Consider the following 19903-nt stretch of genomic DNA (forward strand, 5'->3'; position numbering starts at 1 on the left):
GGTGCCAGCCCCGCGCCCCTCCCCGGACGCCCTTTCGAGGAGTAAACAGAAAGCGAAGCGCTACCCGGGACGGGATGGACGAGGGCTTTATCGGGGCTTTCGGCAGCCTGAACCTTGGCGGAGCCCCCCGGGGCAGACACAGGCAGCGCCCCAGTGAGAGGCCCTGTGCGCCCCATCATCCTCCTGCCCCCGCTCGTCGTCCATCCAGGTTCACCAAACACATCTACCTCCTAAGGGGGCTCCCCGGCTCCGGCAAGACCAGCCTAGCCAGGTACACGGGGGGCTCCTATCACCCCAAACGGATGAAGGCATGGGTATGTGTGGCTGGAGAGCACAACTCCCAGTGGCCTCAGCCAGCAGCTGGAGGTTGTACCCCTGTCATGTGACCGCTGTGCTGTTATGGTGGGTGACATTTGGGCACCAGGTAATATTACTTACCGTATTTGTACAAAGTGAGTAATAAATAAAAGGCCAGCCAGGCAATTAAAAAGATTAAGGTGACATCCGTGAGGCAAAATGGGTTTCCTGTTATTAACTTTGAAGCCGTTCCTGTGTGTTTGTCTCTGTATAAATAAAGTTTGGGGGGTTGTTTATGAATCGGGGCTCACAGACTGTATTAAGAACTATCGGTTACAGCGATGTGCCCCGCGGGGGACGGCGCTCCGCCATGTCGTGTTTTTTGTCGCCGTGTCGTGTTACTACAAATGTATCTTTGGGCTCCAATAATAATCCAATTGATTCAGTTACACACGGGTATGTTTGTAGTGTTCCCTACACGCGGTCTACCTGTCTTTTAAAATCGGTTTCACTCTAGCGGCGTAGGCTGCGCAACGTGACTGATTTAGGTATGAAACGGTCAGCTCTTATTATACAAAATCATTGTCGTTTTTTTCTCTAAATAGGAAACTGAAACAAGAGTTTCCAAGTGCTCTTCTGTTTAGCACAGATGATTACTTTATCATGGAGGATGGTTCATACTTCTACGACCAGGATTTGCTACCAGAGGCCCACAGATGGAATCAGAGAAGAGGTGAATCTCCTGAATCATGAACATATTCTAATAAATCTTGCCCGATGTGGGAGACCATAGAGCTTTGGTAAATCGTGGCTATATCTGGGAGCTTTCAGGGCTACTACTCCTTGTAGGAGCCAGAAAGAGATATAGATAGCTGCACAAGAGGGCAGAACAAGCACCACTTAGACTTTGAAGGGTGGTATATGGGCTTGAGCAGTGGACATGACCAAATGCTGTACCGTCTGCCAAGGACTGAACACAGTAACCGGGGTAAAACCCGGTAAGTTCCTAGGTCTGCTTGGGACGGTATAGAAATGTTACACTGCACTATGATCATCGTTCCCCTGTATTATATATTTTCTATAAGCGTCCCTGGTTAAAGCAAGCCAGTGATTAACCTAATGGTATATTATTTTACATGGAAAAGAAAAAATGTCGGTGCGCTAAGCTAGTCACAGGCTCAAATAATACAAATGTGTAATACGAGGCCTACCAAACAGGTGTAAGCATGCAGCAAGAAACAGTGTATTGGCTGTACAATGTATACAAAAAACAAAAACTGTCTGCGCAGACAGTTTTTGTTTTTTGTATTATTTTACATGACCAGTACAGGTCAAGTTCTGCCCTGTAATATGTGGAGTTTACAACTGAGTAACTTCTAACATCAATAACAGATGCTTATTACAATACTTGGTTAGGGGCTAGATTCCAACATGCTTTACTTTAAGTGACACAGTTTAAAAAAGACAGTGTTTCGCAAGACAAACACATGACATGAAGCTATTATTGGTAGATTCCCTTTACGGAATTAAATCTTGTTCTTTACAGCACGTAAAGCGATGAACAGAGGGAAGACTCCCATTATTATAGACAATACCAATGTTCAGGCATGGGAAATGAAACCATACGCAGTAATGGTAAGCACTTGGACTTTTAGTTAAGCCAGTAAAATTATACACTATATATATATATATATATATATATATATATATATATATAATGTATTGATTTTCCTCCAGCCGTTTATTACATATACAATGTATTGACTTTCTTTCACCCGCTCATTTATAGGTACCCAGCTGCTATCTAACAGCCATCATGGTATCTGGATAGCCTTACACAAGGCAGCCTTTTTAAAAACATAATTTCCATTGAGATATTTAAAATGAATTGACAATCTTATAATAATACAGTGCTCAGGCATAAATAAGTTAAAAAAAAAAAAAAAGTGAAAATTATGCATTTTCTACTTTTCTGAATTTCTGGTTAAATATTCTTCCCAGAAACTCATAAGCTCTAAGTCATTGCAAGAAATTGCTGAAATTGTTGGATTTATTCTGATTTATTGCTTATTCTGGGTTTTCTACAGTGAACCCACAAAATAAAATGTTTCCCACCCTAGGGACAGCCCTGATTATTATTATTATTATTATTATCACATTATTTAAATCCCTGTATGTTTGGCACTCGAAATTCAGTATTTTTGATGTAGGCAGACAACACCAGCACGTGTTTTGTTTTATGTTTTACAGTTAGTAATTATTCACGTTAACTATATCATGTCTAAACTGGTCTGACTGGTTTAACTTAACTGTAATTCCTTGGCATTTCCTGCAGCTAAATGTGTAACATTGTGATTACTTAATAGGCTGCACAATGTGAAAAAGTGTTTGCCCCGAGCATCGTTGCATATTTTCCACGTTGATCTTGGACAGATTGTTTTGGGAGTTGAAGTAATTTATACTCAGGTAGGATAAATTACATGGACAGATGCCTGCTTCATTTGTTTGATGTGCTAGGTAATCAAACATGCAATCTTCAGGTGTGAAAACATTAATGTCCACCCTCCTCCCCAAGAAAGCTCAACCCCATGAACTATTACAATCAGGTGTTTAAAGTCCTTTAAACAACGAGAACTCATTTGGAACATGATTGGAATATAATTCTGAGCAGTGGTGGCCCTTGCTATCAGATTGAAGTTGCCAGAACGCAAGGTTCCACAGCTTGGTTCCAGGAGAACAGTTGTTGGTGAGCAGCCATCTGGGGCTCTGGCGTTCAACTCGACTGTAAAGCTCGGGGACAGCAATGATTCACCCCAGCATCCTGCCAAAATCTCTCAAAAAGCAGGGCATAAAATCATCCAGTGTGGTCACCAAGGAGCCTCGAATAACATGCATGGCTCTGCTGATTTCTCTCACAGCAGAGGTCAAGGTCAGTGTTCATTGACTCCATTTATTGTTTTCAATCCGGAAATAAAACATGTTGTCACTCACGCTTTCTCTTAATGTCTCCCTAACTTCTCCACCAACCACTTTGTCCGAATCCAAACGCATCTAGTAGATAGCAGAGGTAAGTGGCATGGCACGGCTGAGCCAGGCCTAGGGCAGCGACCAGCCATGATACGTATCTGAATAAACCATGATTCCTACTCGTGTGAGAAACTGTAGCGGAAAATGTCAGGTCTTCATCCATCAGCTGAAGTGTACCTGTCCCATGCAGTGAGGAAAATATCCAAAACACACAAGCAATCTATATCAGAATGATTGTGCAAATGTTTTAGAATGGTCTAATCAAAGGCCGGTCCCAAACCCAGTTGAGATGTTAAAGCAGCGCCAAAATATAAACAGTTCATGCACAAAGGAGTAATAATGAAAAGCAGTTTCTGCTGGTGACGTAGGTTTGGACTCCAAGAGGGAGATTTCTTTTCCACACAGGAACATTGAGTGCTGCATAATCTTCTTCAATAAATACATTTTTATTATGTGTAAATTATTCACCCAGGTTATGGTTGAAGATCCAAAAACATTCAGCGCCAAAAATATGCAACCATGCGGAAAATCAGACGGGGCAAATATTTTTCACACAACTGTATGGACTTTGGACAGAACGAGCTATAGCTAAAATACAGAGACAATATTAACTTCACCCACTTAAAAAGTGTCAATCAAAACATATTCATGATCGGTCATATCAGACATTCAGCCCTGAGAATAAGAGGCCATTCCCTGCTAGGACAGAGCTGTGTGTGATAGCAGACAGTACGTTAATGCATATCAGTGGTTGATCTGTCAATATCTCTACTAACAGGCACTTGAGAATGGTTATCAAGTCCTTTTTCGAGAGCCTGACACAAGTTGGAAGTTTAATGTAAGAGAATTAGCAAGGTATGTTCATAAATAATCTTTGTTTAATCATTACAGATATTTATTATTATTTATTGTTGTATATAGCGACATCATATTCCGTAGCAATGGGTGGACAGGACATATATAACATAACAATTTGACTTATAGGACCAACAGGTGAGGCGGCCCTGCTCAGACAAGCTTAACAAAGACTAAGTATAAATTAAGATGACAACGCATACATCCAACTTGGCTGCTTAAGGAATATTATTGTTACTCACAAAATTCAAACCCAGTGGTGTGGAATATTGCATGCGGTATATGCCATATGGGACAATAGCTCATTAATACTTGCAGCTTTTACCCAACCTAGCTTGAACTTTACACGTACAATAAAGGGGATCATTGGTGTCGTTTTATTATAACTACATTCATTATAACCACCTATAGTGTCATTTTTTTCAATCAGTTTAATTGTTCTGTAGATATTTCTTTAAAATACTATTTTATTCATTTTTCTCGCACTGACGTTACTAGGGGTGGCAGAAAAATTAGCAATAGTAACTTAACAGAGGAGAGATCATTTACTGTCCAGACGTGACCAGTGTAATTTGCTACAACTGACCTGAAGTTTACGCGGAAGTAAAGACAGCCACAGGTATTTGAAATTGTATCCGGGGCCCCGGATTCCAGAATAAATGCCACACTTCCAGAAATCATTCCAGAAATCATTCCAGAATCCTCTCTCCCTACATCCTGTATCAGCTTCTAAAATGAAAAAATCCCTGAAAAAAGCCTTTTAAACACTAAATGCCAACAAGTAGGTGCTCCCCTTGCAGAAACAAGGCAAATGACAACACATACAGTACTCAAACTATATGAAACACTACCATTCAAACATTGGGGGTCACTTAGCTGTTTGTAGCTATGAAATTTGTAGCTTTGTAACCCTAATTGCAAAAGGATTTTCTAATGTAAGCCCCTTACACTTAAACTTGGATAAGCAAACACAATGTACCGTTGGAATGCAGGAGTGACGAGACTGATAAAGGGATTATGAAGATACTCCAGTAAAAATCAGCCCTTTCCAGCTACAACGGTCACTGAAAACATTAACGGTGTCTACACTGTATTCCTGATCCGTTAACAGAAAGAAATTGTCTTTTCTTTCAAAAACAAAACTTTATATACATACAGACTATATGGACAAAAGTATTGGGACCTCTTAATTGAATTGAGGTTTTTCAATCAAACTCATTGCCACAGGCATATAAAATTCAGCACCTAGCCCTGCAGTCTGCATTTACAAACATTGGGGAAATTAATGGTTCGTTCTGAAGAGTTACATGAATTCAGGAGCGGTGATGCGACAGGATGCCACCTTTGCAATAACTCAGTTTGTGCAATTTCATCCCTGCTACATATTCCATGATCAACTATAAGTGGTATTATTGGAAGGTGGAAGCATTTAGAAAAAGTCACCAACGCTCTGCTGATTCCATACTGAATAGATCCACTGGCACTAATATCAGCACAAAAACTGTGTGGTGGGGACTTCATGGAATAGGTCTTCATGGTCTAGCAGCTGCATGTAAGCATCACATCACCAAGTACAATACCAAGCATTGGATTGAAGTGGGAACGTGTTCTGTGGATTGGCGAAACACACTTCTCTGTTTGTTAGTCCGAGGGGCGCGTCTGGGTTAGGCGGATACCAGGAGAACGTTGCCTGTCTGACTGCATTGTGCCAACTGTACAGGAGGAGGGATCATTTGTTCAATTTCAGTGAGAAAAAATCTTACGGCATTCGTCAGACATTCTGTACAAAGGCAGGTTTCTAATGTTTGAAAACACCACAATACTACAGTGAATACATACCGATGCAGGCGTTCTTACTTGCACTCACACTTCTGTTGAAACAAAACCCCAGTTTAAGTCAATAGATAAAATGTATGTTGAAGAGAGCTCGCTTTGTATATTATTTTGTATAGCTAAGTATCTACACTTGGCCTGCGTTATCCCTAATTCGCATACCTGGAAACTCGAGTAAAGCACTGCTTCTCCAGGTCACTAAGGGGAAACTCCAGGACACAGAACATCCCACTCCCCGCCCATTAAAAATAGCGTGTCCCACGTCATCAGCGCCCCCCTCCCAACTTTATTCTGCACCGGGGGCTCCAGGTAGCCAGACCTAAGAGTTCCCAGGTATGCTAATTAGCTCTGTCTCAAATCTGTATTCACTTGTTCCATCGCAAAGAAAAAACTCAATCAGCATATCAAAGTAACCCCATCCTGAAGGGCAGGCGAGCCTAGAAGAATGAGCCAAGCCCAATACAGCAGGCACACTTAGCCTGATAGCGAACGCAACATGCTTTTTAGTTTTGCTACTCTCAGTAGAGATTCCATAGCACGGTTACAATGGAGGAAAGTAATATTTAAAGCGAACAATACAGTATACAAAAATGGCAATAGGATTCACATATGTTAAGACATAGTGGGACCACGTGAGAAGAGGGCTCCACTCTTGCACTCATTTGCATTTTGTCTCATGTTTATAACAAAATAACCTTTTGCATTCAGTTAAAGTGGCCCTGCTTTTCAAGGGTCTGTATTTTAAAATGACATAGCTGTATAAATGGAATATTTTACACATGCAGCTCAGCTAAAACATCTTGCAAATTCCCTAAATTTAGTGATACAAGACTGCAATTTAAAATGGTTGTGTTTCAGGCTAGGGCATGAGAGGGAACTTAAATGTGCTTTTCGAAAAATTGCAAAACTATACCCTACCTGCGCTACAATAAAAAGAATTAAAATATTAAAAATATTTAAATAAAAAAAAGCTTCCCCCACCTTAGTTTGGTAAACCTAGGTGGTAATATTGCCCATATATAGCCTGTTTCTTCTGCATATCTGACACTGGAGGATAGAGGAGGGTTAAAAAGCAAAGAATTTTTTCACATTGTGCCATTTTTGCAAGAACTTTAGCAAATAAAGGGAAAAATACTTACCAGGCCCTAAATATATACATTATATATCTATTGTAAAAGAATAACTAAGAATGCTAAATGTCAGTTCAGTAGTAAGCAATATATGCAAAAATATATGTTCTATTGACTATATTTGTTTAAGGGAATGTTTCATTTGAAGAAATATTAATATTGACTAATAGGTTATAATTTATTTTAAAACCTATTTTCAAAGCAACAGTAAATATAGGTCATTTTTAACAAAATTTAAATTTCTCTGCTGTTTAGAAGAAATACCCATGGTGTTCCAAGAGAGAAGATTCAGCGAATGAAAGAGGTTTATGATCATAACGTCACCTTCCATGCAGTTCTCCATTCAGAAAAGCCGACTCGAAACAACAGACACGCCTGAAAACGGATCACTCGGAGACAGACCGGTAACCGATATCGGGAGAGGGCATTTTTAAATCTACGAGGAATACCCAACATGGATCCTTTACATGTACTGACAAGCAGTACCGAGCCCCAGGTACCAGCCACGGACACAGCACTGTGTCACGATGGAAACTGTTATTTTGGTTATAACCAATATTTTATACTCTGATCACATTTGTTACATAAACCCACCACCATTCCAGAATGCTTTCTCCATACAGCCTGTACCAGCCGGTTGGCTATTTCATAATTTGACTCAATGGGAACAAGTCTGCATATTGGGACCAAAAAGCTACATAAAAATGTATGCCTTTTATAGGATCAACATGGAAAAAATTACATAAGCTTGAAAGCCTTCAGATCTCTTCTTTGGAACCATCTGAAAAGACCCCTGAAGTCCCTAAAAGCTCTTTTTCTATGTTGGCCCAATAAAAAAATGTCAACTTCTAGTAAGGACACTGGGATGCTGCCTTTCACGAGCCAATCTCCATTACTAACCTAACATGCTACAGGTGGTACAAAGTAGTTCACATGTGACTGCAGGCGAGTATAGAGTATACCATATAGATAGGTAATTGGTGCTAAATGTGCGATGCCCCTGTGTCTCACAGCTGCTAATGTCTCACTGTTAGGCGACATTATAAGGATGACCAGTACGTGTAACATGCAGGCCGATCAGTAGCTGCGATTTTAACGCAGTATACATTCTCCATAAGCTCTGGTTACTTGCTTCAGGAATCAGAGATCGGTTCCTGCTGATGTCATCAGCATCACGTTTGGGCACATGTACAAGATACACGCATTTTATGCATTCTACGCTTGCAGTCGGATTCATAACGGAATCTGGTGAAAACCAGTTATGGTGCCAGCACACTAAAATGCTTCATAGTTATTCCTTTAACCCCTTAAGGAGTGAGACAGAATATTAGTCAGTTGGTGTAATATGACATTGTCTGCTGCTGTCACCGATCGGGGATAATTGGCACTACGGTGACAGGACGGCTGCTGATGGCTTCCTGGAGACCCAGGCACGCTAGCTGCAGCCAATGGGAGGCACTTGTTTGCATGTGATTGCTCGTGAAGCCAATCACCTTGCACATCACAAACAGTGTCAGCATTATTATTAATTACCGCCTCTTTCTGCTTCGCCGTGGATCTTGAGGATAAGAGAGGAAAAAATAGAGGGTTAGTAAAAAACAAAAAAAGCAAGAGCGTACAGTTTGTTTGTTTTTTTCTTGGAAATTCTAGCTTTTTGCATCACTTCTGACAATCTGTATTTTACGCAAATATTGTCAAAATTCATATAATTCCAGATTTTTATTGCTTTGTTTTGTACCGTGTATAGAAAAGGGATCAGTTTTTTAAATAGTTGTTGCCATGTGTTGTTTAGTTTTAAACACATTAATCGTTAACAGCAGCGGTAAGTTCGAAGTCTTCGGGGCCATGATTTCAGGATAACCCTGTACAGAAAAACAATGGACGTGTAATTCATATCATCCTACCTGTAGTAGTCATTCCCTTGACTCTCCACCTGTTAACAGCTCAGGATCAGCCTAACAGGGGGCTGTGTTACAAACCACCATTTATAATAAAATAAAGATTGGCTCGCTTAGCAGAACATGTTAGGGTTTGACAGATTCATACATATAGGGATTTACAGTCATCTCCATGAGCCGCTTCAAACCGCAATACGGTGAAATTCATTAACACCAGTGAAATCCTCCAGGGTCCAGACTAATGGATTGAATTAAATGCTGCCGTTTCTCAATGGGATGTGTTTATAAAGAAAAATACAATGTTCATGTAAAGCTTAAACATGCCGTATGTATAATTTCTCAGCAGTATTGGGAGCAGTTTATAGACTAAATGCGCACCTTTTCTTTATTATTTTCACATTTACTCTGTATGTTCTGGCTGTAAACGTGATGAGTAGCACTGGCTGCATAGTGTAGCAGCTTGGCTTATTAACATTGAATGGAGAATGTATCGATACTACATCTGTACGGCCACAGCAGTTACATTGTGGTGTTTGAGGTGGGGTGTATTGTTAATCCACAACTGCCATGATCTCAAGCCAGCCGGAATGCTCCTGAGCCACCCAATACTGCTATATTTTCTCTTTGTAAATTGTGTATAATTATTTTTTTTATAAAAGATTTAGCTGGCAGCATTTATCAATAAATGTCATTTATTAAAATAAGTGTAGCTGGCTTTTTTTTGTGCTTTTTCAATTAGCCTTTTTCCCCTAGAGATATTTACCTGAAATCGTATGGATCTAATCTAATTATTTGTCCTGTTCTCCCCTGTGCCCACCCTCTCAGGATAATGGTGAGTAAAAGATGGGATGGAATAATCATTCAGATCTTGCAAGCAGGAGGTTAATATAATAACATGCATACCGTACTGTCCTCCCTCCCCGAGATACGCTGCCACCGTCCTCCCTCCCCGAGATACGCTGCCACCGTCCTCCCTCCCCGAGATACGCTGCCACCGTCCTCCCTCCCCGAGATACGCTGCCACTGCCCTCCCCGAGATACGCTACCACTGCCCTCCCTCCCCGAGATATGCTACCACTGCCCTCCCTCCCCGAGATATGCTACCACTGTCCTCCTCTGCCCCCCCCTCCCCAACTTACCGGAGCAGACTCCCGGGTGTCTTGCGGGACCGGCGGGGGACATCTACGCAATACAACTTCCGGTGCCGGCACATCCGGCACCGGAAGTTGTATTGCGTAGACGTCCCCCGCAAGACACCCGGGAGTCTGCTCCGGTAAGTCCGGGAGGGGTGCAGAGGTAAAACGCATCCGCACGATGCGCTTAGACAACCTCCCGTGCCGGCACCCCCCCCCCGTGGGAAGTGCTGGCAGGGGAGGCTGTCTGAGCGTATCGGGGAGTAGGATACAGGTCCCCTGCACCGCTGCGGGGGATCTGTATCCTAACCCCGCTGCCTGCCCGGCGCCCGGGACTGCATGTCCCGGGCGTCAGGCGCTAGACCCCGAATATAGGCCGCACCCCCACTTTAAAGTCTTAAAGTGGGGGAAAAAAGTGCGGCCTATATTCGAGCCAATACGGTATATTATTTATCGGGCATTTTAAGCTGGAAACAGAATTTTGAAATATCACACATCCACTTGTGTTACATATTTACATTTTCTTTTATTGACAACATATACATTTTCCACTGCTTTAAATGTCTTTAAACTTCTTTAAACTGTAAGTGTCTATTTTCGCTTTCTTTTCCTTTGCAGTAGTTTCTTTTGGGGTAATGCGCTGCTGTCATTTATTTTACCAAGATCATCAGGCGTAGGACTGTGGTTAAGTAACGCGTCAGCAACCTCTTCTTCTAATTTAGGCTTCGGGGAATCATTTAAATTCACGCTGTTAGTCTCCCGCTGAGTGTTTCGTTTTTCAAGAGGCAAAACAAATGCTTGTGTATTTATCATGGCAAGCTCTTCGTCGGCCACAAACCCACCTTCTGCGCTCGTAATGCTTTTACTACTCCTTGGCGTTCTGGGAGCGTTTATTTCTGTCTTGCGTTTCTCAGCGCTGCAGCTCCGCGGGGGCCGAAATGCCTTCTGTAAAGAGGGGGAAACAAAAGGCCGGACTGGAGTCAGAGGGGGAGGGGAGGGAATCCGACTGAGGAAATCTAAACCTTTCATCTTCTTGCAAGTCTTCAGATCGAGTTCATCAGCATGTCCAGAATCGGATGTCTTCACCTTTGGTGTACATATAGAACCTTCTGTTATTGTGGCAATAGGCGCAGGCGTCTACAAACAAACAGAATTTTATAACAGGAGTGATATATGATATTTAAGAGTCTGCAGTGAGGGCTGATACCTCTTTAGTTTTATAATTAAACAATCTGACCTATTACTAACCCAAGCCTATCTCGCCTTTCTGCTGAAAACAGTTGTACTTAAACATGTTGATAACAGAGCATGGTCCGTGGCCTAAGATCTATAGCACTAAGCTGTTTTCCGTACTTTTGTTTGCAAAATAGCAAATTAAAGAGCACTTACCAGACGAGGCGCAGCGCCTTGCTTCCCGCCAGGGGTGTGCGGCTCCAGAATGCGGTCTGCTGGAGGCTTTTTCTCCGGGAGACTCTCCAACTGCTGAAGAGCCATCAGCTTTCTTACAGCCTCATCGCACAGATCTCCAATGTGCTGCGAAGGAAATAAAGCATGTTAGGAATAAAATAAAATGTAAAAAACAAAAACACTTTTCTTATTACACGCCGGTAACACTTTTTGAAATGTAAATAGTATGCACCCATTTATTAAGTGCCCTAAAATAAGGGGGTATTAGATACAAGATTTTATACCAGTTTTCAACTGGAAAAAATCCAGAATTCATTAGAGCAAAGTCCCCTCACTACTGACCTTGTCTCCAGCTTACCCAAACATAAAACTTATGCCAGCAAGTTGGCATTTAAAGTAACTCACATCTAGTGGGGCTGGGCCGTAAACTTGTGACAGGCAAGAAATACAAGCTAGGGCTCTCCAGTCTGCCGTCTTAACAGACAGGACAGTAAGGAGTCAGACGCATCGGACATTCGCATAAACGTGGTTTCATGATAAAATGATCCGGAATCTTAGTATACGGAAACAAAATAAGACATTTTATGAAAAACAGATCACCAATATTAGATTGAACGCAGAGCAGTCACACAGCCGGCTGCACGGGAGGAATGCTAGGCTGTCTGCAGCTCTAGATTGCTTGAGGTTTAGGCATTATATTATGGCATGGGTGACAATTATACCTTAGACCCCCAAACCTTGTTGAAAAATGTATGATTTTTACCTGTATAGAATGTTTAAGTTTCTGAATTGCCTTTTGCAAATGCAGTTCTTTGGGATTTGAAGAAATGACAGACAAGTCCCCGGCATATACGGTGGGTACCCTAGATATGCATTCAGATCTCCAGCGGAGATTCGCTGCAGCAATTAGGGTACATGGCTTAGTAAGCTCTTCAAGAGCGAGCTGGTCCAGAGCCGTCCAAAACTTCACTGCCAGTAGATTATGGCTTTCGTCAGATAAATACACGATGGGAGCAGCACCTGAAAGAAAAGTTATTTTTTATTTTACTGGTAGATTACAGGCTGTTCTGGTCCCTGATGAGTAGTAGGAAGCTAAAAAGATTACTGCCCATGACTAAAGCACCTCAGCCACACTCAAAGGGGTATAAAATCAAGCACATAGGCAGCCATCTCCATAGACAAACATTGGCAGTGGAATGGGCCATACTGAAGAGCTCAGTGACTTTAAACGTTGTGATGGATAGGATGCCACGTTTGCCACTAGTCAGTTCATGAAATGTCTGCCCTGGTTCACTGTAAGTTCTATTATTGTGAAGTGGAACAGCAGCTCAGAAACGAAGCGGTAGGCCACGCACACTCGTGAGGCTGCAGGGTGCTGAAGCGCGTAAAACCCCCCCCAAGAACCTATTTTTTCTCAAAAAAAAATCCAGCAAACATCTACATACCTGCATGATACATCTCATCAACTAAGAATCTAGCCAATAATGTGATTTATGATGTTAAATATAAGCCAGTAAGGGCAGCACTAATTATCAACATAAAATGTGACAATGAAACCCTAAAGGGCACAGAATGTTACCTGTCTTCTTGCATGTAAATATTACTAATCCCACCACATCGACCTCTCCATATGGTGCTTTAAAACATGGCTCCAAGAATGTGCCGAACGCAGTTGCTTCCCTTGGAGTGAAAACCTTTGCCAAGCTGCCCTGCGAACACTTCAAGAAGAAAGACTCATGAGTCAGGATTCGGGGGGCACAACACACCTTCCGCCATCCCCGGCGATCGCTTACCGGCAGCTGCTGAAAACGGGTTTTCTTTGTAGCTGTTAACTGCACATCAGAGGCTTCACACTTGCTCTTCGACAGAGATGTGGCCATATTATACATTCTGAATCGACTCCCTTCTTTTAGAAGGGAAAGTACATCAGCTAAAGGGCGCCATATGTTCAGTGTGTATGCTGGGGAAATAAAAGCACAATAATGAGTAACGGTCGCTGGTGCATCCAATCGCTGCAGAAACTAGAGAGCAATTCTAACCCCTTAGGTTGCGCAACTCTAGAAATGTCAGACTGTCTGGGATTATAGTAGAGCCGATGAAATGAATAAAGCCGTCTACTCGTACATAGCTTGACAGACATGCAAAGCCAGATTGGCACCTTGTTATGCGACACGGGAGAGAACAAGAGATCGAGCAGAGGAAATAAGAAAGGCCAATGAAGAGTTATTCACCAGGTCAACAGCTAGAAAACGCTACAATGGATTTCCTATTGAAACTAATCATTGTGTGTTTAAAGAGGCGTTTAAATGCAGACCTCTGGAAACATTTTGTTTCTCCTTCACATAACCAAACGTTATTTGTATCGCAGTCAGTGAAGATTAGGAAAACCATAAATATCAATTACAAAGAAATCTATTAAATTATACGTTGATGGCCCTCATATAAAATTATAACATGAAAGGGGTAGAAGAAAATAGGGATATTCAGGAAACCATTAACCCTTTGAAGTAAAGGTAGGGAAGTACAGACCCTGCTGGGGTTGCTAATGAGCTCCCTGCCAAAGATCAAGGTTAAAACTGCCTGCATCTGTATTGCGTTATGACATATCTGGCCTGGACCTGACCTGTGTCACAGTCTTGTTCCTTGTAATCCGCAACACGTATTTTCAGCACCGCGGTCACATCTCTTCCTGCGCAGCCGCGCTCTTCACTGGACTCAATGGCTTTCCTGAATTCAGCCTGAATCTGCGCTTGTTTCTTGTCATTTAAAGCCTGCCTGTGATGATTCAGGGCTCTCCGCTGCTCGTTACTCAGGCAGTTCTGTGAAAAGAGATAAAACAGGTTTATTATTCCCACTGAGGCACATATATTGGCCAAGTTCCGTGCTGGAAAGACGCAAAGGGGTAGAAAGCAGGCAATACACTGCAGCGGTTTCTGTCAAGCAAAACCTGGAGGTTACGTCATAAAACTGCGTGCGTCGTTCTAGTCTGGTTAAAAAAGTTTTATGCTTAAAATAGCATTTTAAGGGGTGTGTACAAAATCTTTTTTAGGTGAATAGATATAGGAAATTATCAAGTGCCATTAATCGGACAGTGTCAGCTCCAGGATGAGACTAAGGGACACCCGTATCACACATGGAATGAGGCAATACTGAGTCTCACACCCTGGAAGAGAGGGCTTTACTGGTAAATATTCTCCTTACCTCGAGGTAGCCGGGATCAGCCTCACTCTGTATCGCTTCGTAAATCTCAGCTCCGTCTTGGAGAGCACACATTTGCTGTCTGCTTAGAGATTGTCTGCGTCCTTTTCCTTTAGATTTGGACACTAAACAAAATCACAATGAAAACACAACACAATATCATTGGACCTGATCCATTTTTGTTTTAGTCCTCGGCCCGAGTTCCCCAGGAGATGAAATGGAACCAAAGAGCTTGAACATTCGCTGAACGGGGATGAAACTAAGTTCACCACCAGGTCAAACGGGATTGTGTAAAATTCCATGGCAACCGCCCCATACTATCTATGAAGGAATTTATGGGCATCTCGGTGACAGTCACTGTCTTTGCATTAGATCCAACGGGGCTGGACTTCACCGCTCAACATAACGTAGTGTAATATGGATGATAAAACCATTTCTTGCACTCAGTAAAGTCTTGTTTTAGGTTAACCTCATTACTAGAATTTACTGGAAAATATCATCCCAAACTTTACAGAAAAACCTCCGGAGAAGCAGCTGCTAAGAATCATTTGCAATTCATGAAACTTGCTTATGTTTCTAAACCTTAACAGCAGCAACGCGTTTTAGTTTTTGACTGCCCTCTATTACAGGTTATGTGAACAAAAACCACAGACCTTCCTGCCGTTCAAACTCCGTTTGAATCTTTGCAAACAGCGCTTCCAGGTTTTTCTGTTGATTTGCAGAGTGCCTTTCTGCTTGCCTCTCCTCTGCTCGCTCGTTGCGGAACACATACAAACCACTTGGCATTTTTTCCATATACTGAAATGAAAAAATAAAAAACAAATGTGGTATTTAAACCCATTTGAATTCCTCTTTGAACATTAGTGCCCCAGACTGCTCTTCTGTGCAGACAAAACATTAGTTTCCTATATGTGAATAGGGACTGTCTCTGTTGCAGTTGTTACCATAATTCATTTCATTCACGAAAATTAACTCTGTGTCATCACAGTGGTTAATGCAGAGCGAAGCGCATACTCAATACACATACTCAATATCACATAACCTTGTTTAAAGATAAGTACTTGCAGCAATTTCCAAGCCTCATTATTTATCATTTCACATACAGATCACGTGTGAAAACATTTCCAATGAAAAAAGCAGCACGTACCTGGATAGGATATATTCTTTGAATGACTACATCAACGCAACCTGCGATGCCACCTTCACTGAACAGCGAGGACAGACGTAAACAAAAAGGTCTTGGATCTCGAAAGTAACCAAGTCTCGTGTGCCAGACGGCAGGACGGGTGCTGTTGGCAGCAAGCTGCCGTCAAATGAGAACAATGAAAAGGTTTTGTAACATGTTACAAGTTTATTTTAGCACTTATCCTGAAAGAATATACTTCTTTGTACATTTAAACGTTTACTACCCAATGTGTAAGGGCTATTGAAACTCTGGTACGAATGTCTACAGATGGCACACTAGCACACCTATGCAATGTTAAAAAAAATACACAAGGGATGGAAAGAACTGAAAACGCAACACAAATTTCAAGAGAGTCAAAAGATTTACATCAGTTGGGGGGGGGACCAAAACCCCACCTCCTGAGATCTTGATGGGATTTGTTCTATGAATATCTTGACTCACAAAAAACATCACTTATTAGAGGGACGCACTTATTGATAATTGAGCCAATTCTATTCTCTGGTATCAATGTTTACCTTCAACATAATGGAGTCGGGAGCTTCCAGAGGCGTGCAAGCCTCATCCGAACCAACAAGTTCCGCACCGTGAGTAATGATCTTCTGTCCGGTAAAAAGCCGCCCTTTCTGTAACAGCGCCGTGAGGGCAGGGTCTAGAAGAGCCTTAATACCGTACCAGCCATCCGTCACCTCAATCATCGCAGACACTCGCTTGGAATCTCCAGCTTCAGTTTTACTGCCGGACTGATTGGGTAAGCTAGTTCCCATGGAAATTATTCGAGATACGCAAAGCACAAGTGTTTTGGCTGGGGAGTCATCTTTCTCCATTATTTTTCTGATGGCTGATCGTTGACTTTTATCAATTTCGACATCATATCTGGGTTGGGGGGAAAAAATGTGTGTAATGTGTGACATTATAATCCAACACTGATTACAAATGGAAACCGTGACTAATCTTCAGTCCGCCGCGGGCAGAAACCTTAGCAAACCTGCTGGAAGTTACACGGAGCCCTGTGAGGTGGATAGCGCAATTGTTATGGTTTGCTGCATTACTTTGGACCATGCCACCACAACCAAGAACATTAGTTACTTTGTCTCCCATCACATCAAACCCCCCTCTCCATCAACCACATTATGAAGGTACCTTCTGGGGCTTGCTTTTTCTCGATGGCAGTGTGTTGTATAAACATGTTTCCTGGCTTCATTCCCATTAAATAACACTGAACAATTCCCTAAAAGCTTGGTCGTGATGACTTTTGGCCCTTACAGCAGTTGCCAGTTCTGTGCGGCTTTTACTGACAGCGGTATTTATCGTGTAAATTGTCAATTTGCCTAATCTCTTATTCATCAGGAGTCTTGAGTGATATGCAAGTGACCCGATTTGCCACAATTATGACATTTTGTATCATATAATCTGCATGTTAGTTTTTATCTCTTATGTACCTTTTTTCGTATTTGACTAATATGTCGGTGCGATCACAGAGTAATCCCAGAATGCACAGGCAGAAGTTTGTTTCTTCACTTACAAATGTCTTAACATTCTCTCCCACCTTCTATCTCTCCAAATGGTTCCCGATCTTCTCTGCCGACCACTTCCACATCTTTTTCTACCTTCTCTTCAATCTTTAATCCTTAATCTGGTATCTTCTATTGTCTTCCACATCTCCGCAGACATAACCTAGCAACTTCCACCAAAACGGCGGTGCTGTGATGACGTCCTCCGCGATCCTTTGATTGGGTTATGTCTGCGGAGATGCGGACGAAGAAAAAGATTCCAGGTTAAGGATTGAAGACAGAAAAGAGAAGAGAAAAGATAGAAGATGCGGTCGGCAGAAGCGGAAGGGGTCGTCAGAGAAGGTATGGAAACATTTAGGAGAGGGTGAGAGAGACTGAACTAAAATGAGAGTGAAAAAGAATGAAAAGTGAGTGACAGTGTGAGAGACTGAATGTGGGAACCGGGCAACACATGCCCACCGAATTTCCAACCAAAATGAACAGGCAGGGAACCAAATTTGTATGCCAAAAAGAAACCGAAAAATTTGTCTGAAATGTTTTTGGCCCATTTGCACGTCTATTCCTTTGTTTCATTTCCCGTTGTATTTTTTTTTCTGTACCTTCTATACAACCTTCTGTACAGCTATTTCACATCATGTAATTCAGTTACTTGGCTTTAAAATTCTAGCGCTTGTGGTGACGCCTGCACGAACCGGGCTGTGCCCCTCACCGGACAGCGCTTCACATATCGCTGATGGACAGAGGGTTACTTGTCTTTATCCCAACCTCGTGCCCGTTATGTACTTGAACATTATTTTCCTCTCTCGTAGCTTTCCTGAAACATCCTGGTCACACAGGGCCCCTGCAGCAGTGTTCAGTGTTGATGAATGCCTTGATCGCTTTCTAAACCCGTTTAAACCCATGATATGCATGGCACTTCAATTGTCATCAAGGGGTTAATGTTTTGCCTTATTATGCATGTTTTCCTGTATATGACATAGTATATGAATGTTGTTTACACTTTCAAATGCACCTTCCCTCCTGATCCCCTCCCCATCTGGCCTCCCACAGCCATAGCTCCTCCCCATCTGGCCTCCCACAGCCATAGCTCCTCCCCATCTGGCCTCCCACAGACATAGCCCCTCCCCCTTTTGCCTCAAACATCTCCTTTTTCTCTTGTAGCTTTCCCGAAACATCACAAACCCTCACTGAAAACCAAGCACTAACCAACCCTGCTGCCCCGCAACCACCTACTCCTCTGTACATTTTATTTATACATCCTCTTTTGCGTCTCGATCACTGCCACAAGAGAGCTACTACTCCCTTTTCACCCTTCCTTTTGTTTCAATCACCCATACGTAAGCTCACAAGCAGGGCTCTCAGGAGCCCACCATTCCAGCCAGGAACCTTGTGTAAAAGTACCATAAGGCTAGATCGCAATCTCACAGGCAGGGTTCTAAACCCCTGATGTATCTGTATGTATTAATGTATTTTTGTTATGCGTGTGTTAACCACCCTATTTAAATAGCACAGTGCTGTGTAATTTGCTGGCACGTAATACAAGGTCATAATAATAATTCAGTTTTTTTGTGAACCTGGGGACAGCAGGCACAAAACATGCTTTTAGCACATTGACACATTTCAAAGTATCTACTGTAAAATGCCATAGGGAAATATGTACAGCAAATATCAGATCAGATGTACTTGGAATTGCTTTCATGTTGGAGGGGATGTTAATGTCCCTGTACAGAGCCGGAGTGGAGATGACGAAGTGGTGGCTCTGGCACCTTAAGGCCAGCAGACACCCAATGATGCAAGTATGGCCACCGCCGCACATTGTGGTTTTATGTTCTCGTAACAAGCTGCCACACATTTCCAGCCGACGGCTTCACATTGCAGCACCCAATCTGCAGCTGGAGTGGCAGATCGGGCGAGTATGGGACACTGTTGGCCTGTGGCCACCAGCCATTTGCCCGGTATGCCAGTCTGAGCCTGCCCATCTATATTCCAAAATGACAGCACAATGCCATGTACATAAAATAATGTAAATTAAATGGCATTAAAAACTACTTATTGTAAAGCCAAATTAAACGGGTAAGTGTATAACATTCTTGTAAAGATATTATCCCTTTAATGTATTGCTGGTCACTTATAATGAAATGCTCTTTCAGTCTACTAGCCCCTAGCTATGGAAACAAGTACCTAGCTTTTACTACCCAAAAGGCTCAATATTTACAAGGATCATAAAAAAAAGAAATAGGTTCTTTAACATCCTCTAACAAAACCAGAATTGGAAACATTTATTTTATGGAGACTTTCGATGCTACAAGCAACTCTGATAACACAGAGGAACGTCACAAGCGTGTGTCTTCTCTAAATCAATCAAAAGAACACAACTAGATTTCGCTGCCCTTTCTGAGATGAAGTGTGAAAAATCGTCGCCTCCAAG

The 19903-nt window shown here is 42.2% G+C and overlaps 2 protein-coding genes across 2 annotated transcripts in view; one reads left to right on the forward strand and one right to left on the reverse strand.

Annotated features, from left to right (window-relative positions):
- Positions 1–28: 28 nt before the first annotated feature.
- Positions 29–7803, forward strand: N4BP2L1 (NEDD4 binding protein 2 like 1). Its single transcript, XM_053457784.1, has 5 exons — positions 29–271; positions 903–1030; positions 1844–1932; positions 4103–4179; positions 7398–7803. The coding sequence occupies exons 1-5, from the start codon at positions 75–77 to the stop codon at positions 7519–7521; spliced, it is 615 nt and encodes a 204-aa protein (XP_053313759.1). The 5' UTR covers positions 29–74; the 3' UTR covers positions 7522–7803.
- Positions 7804–10693: 2890 nt separating this feature from the next.
- BRCA2 (BRCA2 DNA repair associated) overlaps positions 10694–19903 on the reverse strand; it is a 28038-nt gene continuing 18828 nt past the window's right edge. Inside the window, exons 18-27 of the mRNA XM_053456367.1 lie at positions 16480–16837; positions 15926–16081; positions 15432–15576; positions 14782–14903; positions 14204–14399; positions 13374–13540; positions 13160–13298; positions 12344–12600; positions 11563–11706; positions 10694–11310 (exon numbers count right to left, since the gene is read on the reverse strand). Of these exons, the coding sequence (XP_053312342.1) occupies positions 10765–11310; positions 11563–11706; positions 12344–12600; positions 13160–13298; positions 13374–13540; positions 14204–14399; positions 14782–14903; positions 15432–15576; positions 15926–16081; positions 16480–16837 (2230 nt within the window). The 3' untranslated portion in view covers positions 10694–10764. The remainder of the gene's footprint in view (positions 11311–11562; positions 11707–12343; positions 12601–13159; positions 13299–13373; positions 13541–14203; positions 14400–14781; positions 14904–15431; positions 15577–15925; positions 16082–16479; positions 16838–19903) is intronic.

This window comes from Spea bombifrons, chromosome 2 (genome assembly GCF_027358695.1).
Source record: "Spea bombifrons isolate aSpeBom1 chromosome 2, aSpeBom1.2.pri, whole genome shotgun sequence".
NCBI classification, from domain to species: Eukaryota; Metazoa; Chordata; class Amphibia; order Anura; family Pelobatidae; genus Spea; species Spea bombifrons.

What these genes read in the sequence shown, in the direction of transcription:
- N4BP2L1 (XM_053457784.1), top strand. Translation starts at nt 75, where the DNA reads ATGGACGAGGGCTTTATCGGGGCTTTCGGCAGCCTGAACCTTGGCGGA. An exon ending in TGAAACCATACGCAGTAATG is followed by an intron (nt 1,933 to 4,102) that starts GTAAGCACTTGG and finishes CTCTACTAACAG; the next exon opens with GCACTTGAGAATGGTTATCA. An exon ending in AATGTAAGAGAATTAGCAAG is followed by an intron (nt 4,180 to 7,397) that starts GTATGTTCATAA and finishes TCTGCTGTTTAG; the next exon opens with AAGAAATACCCATGGTGTTC.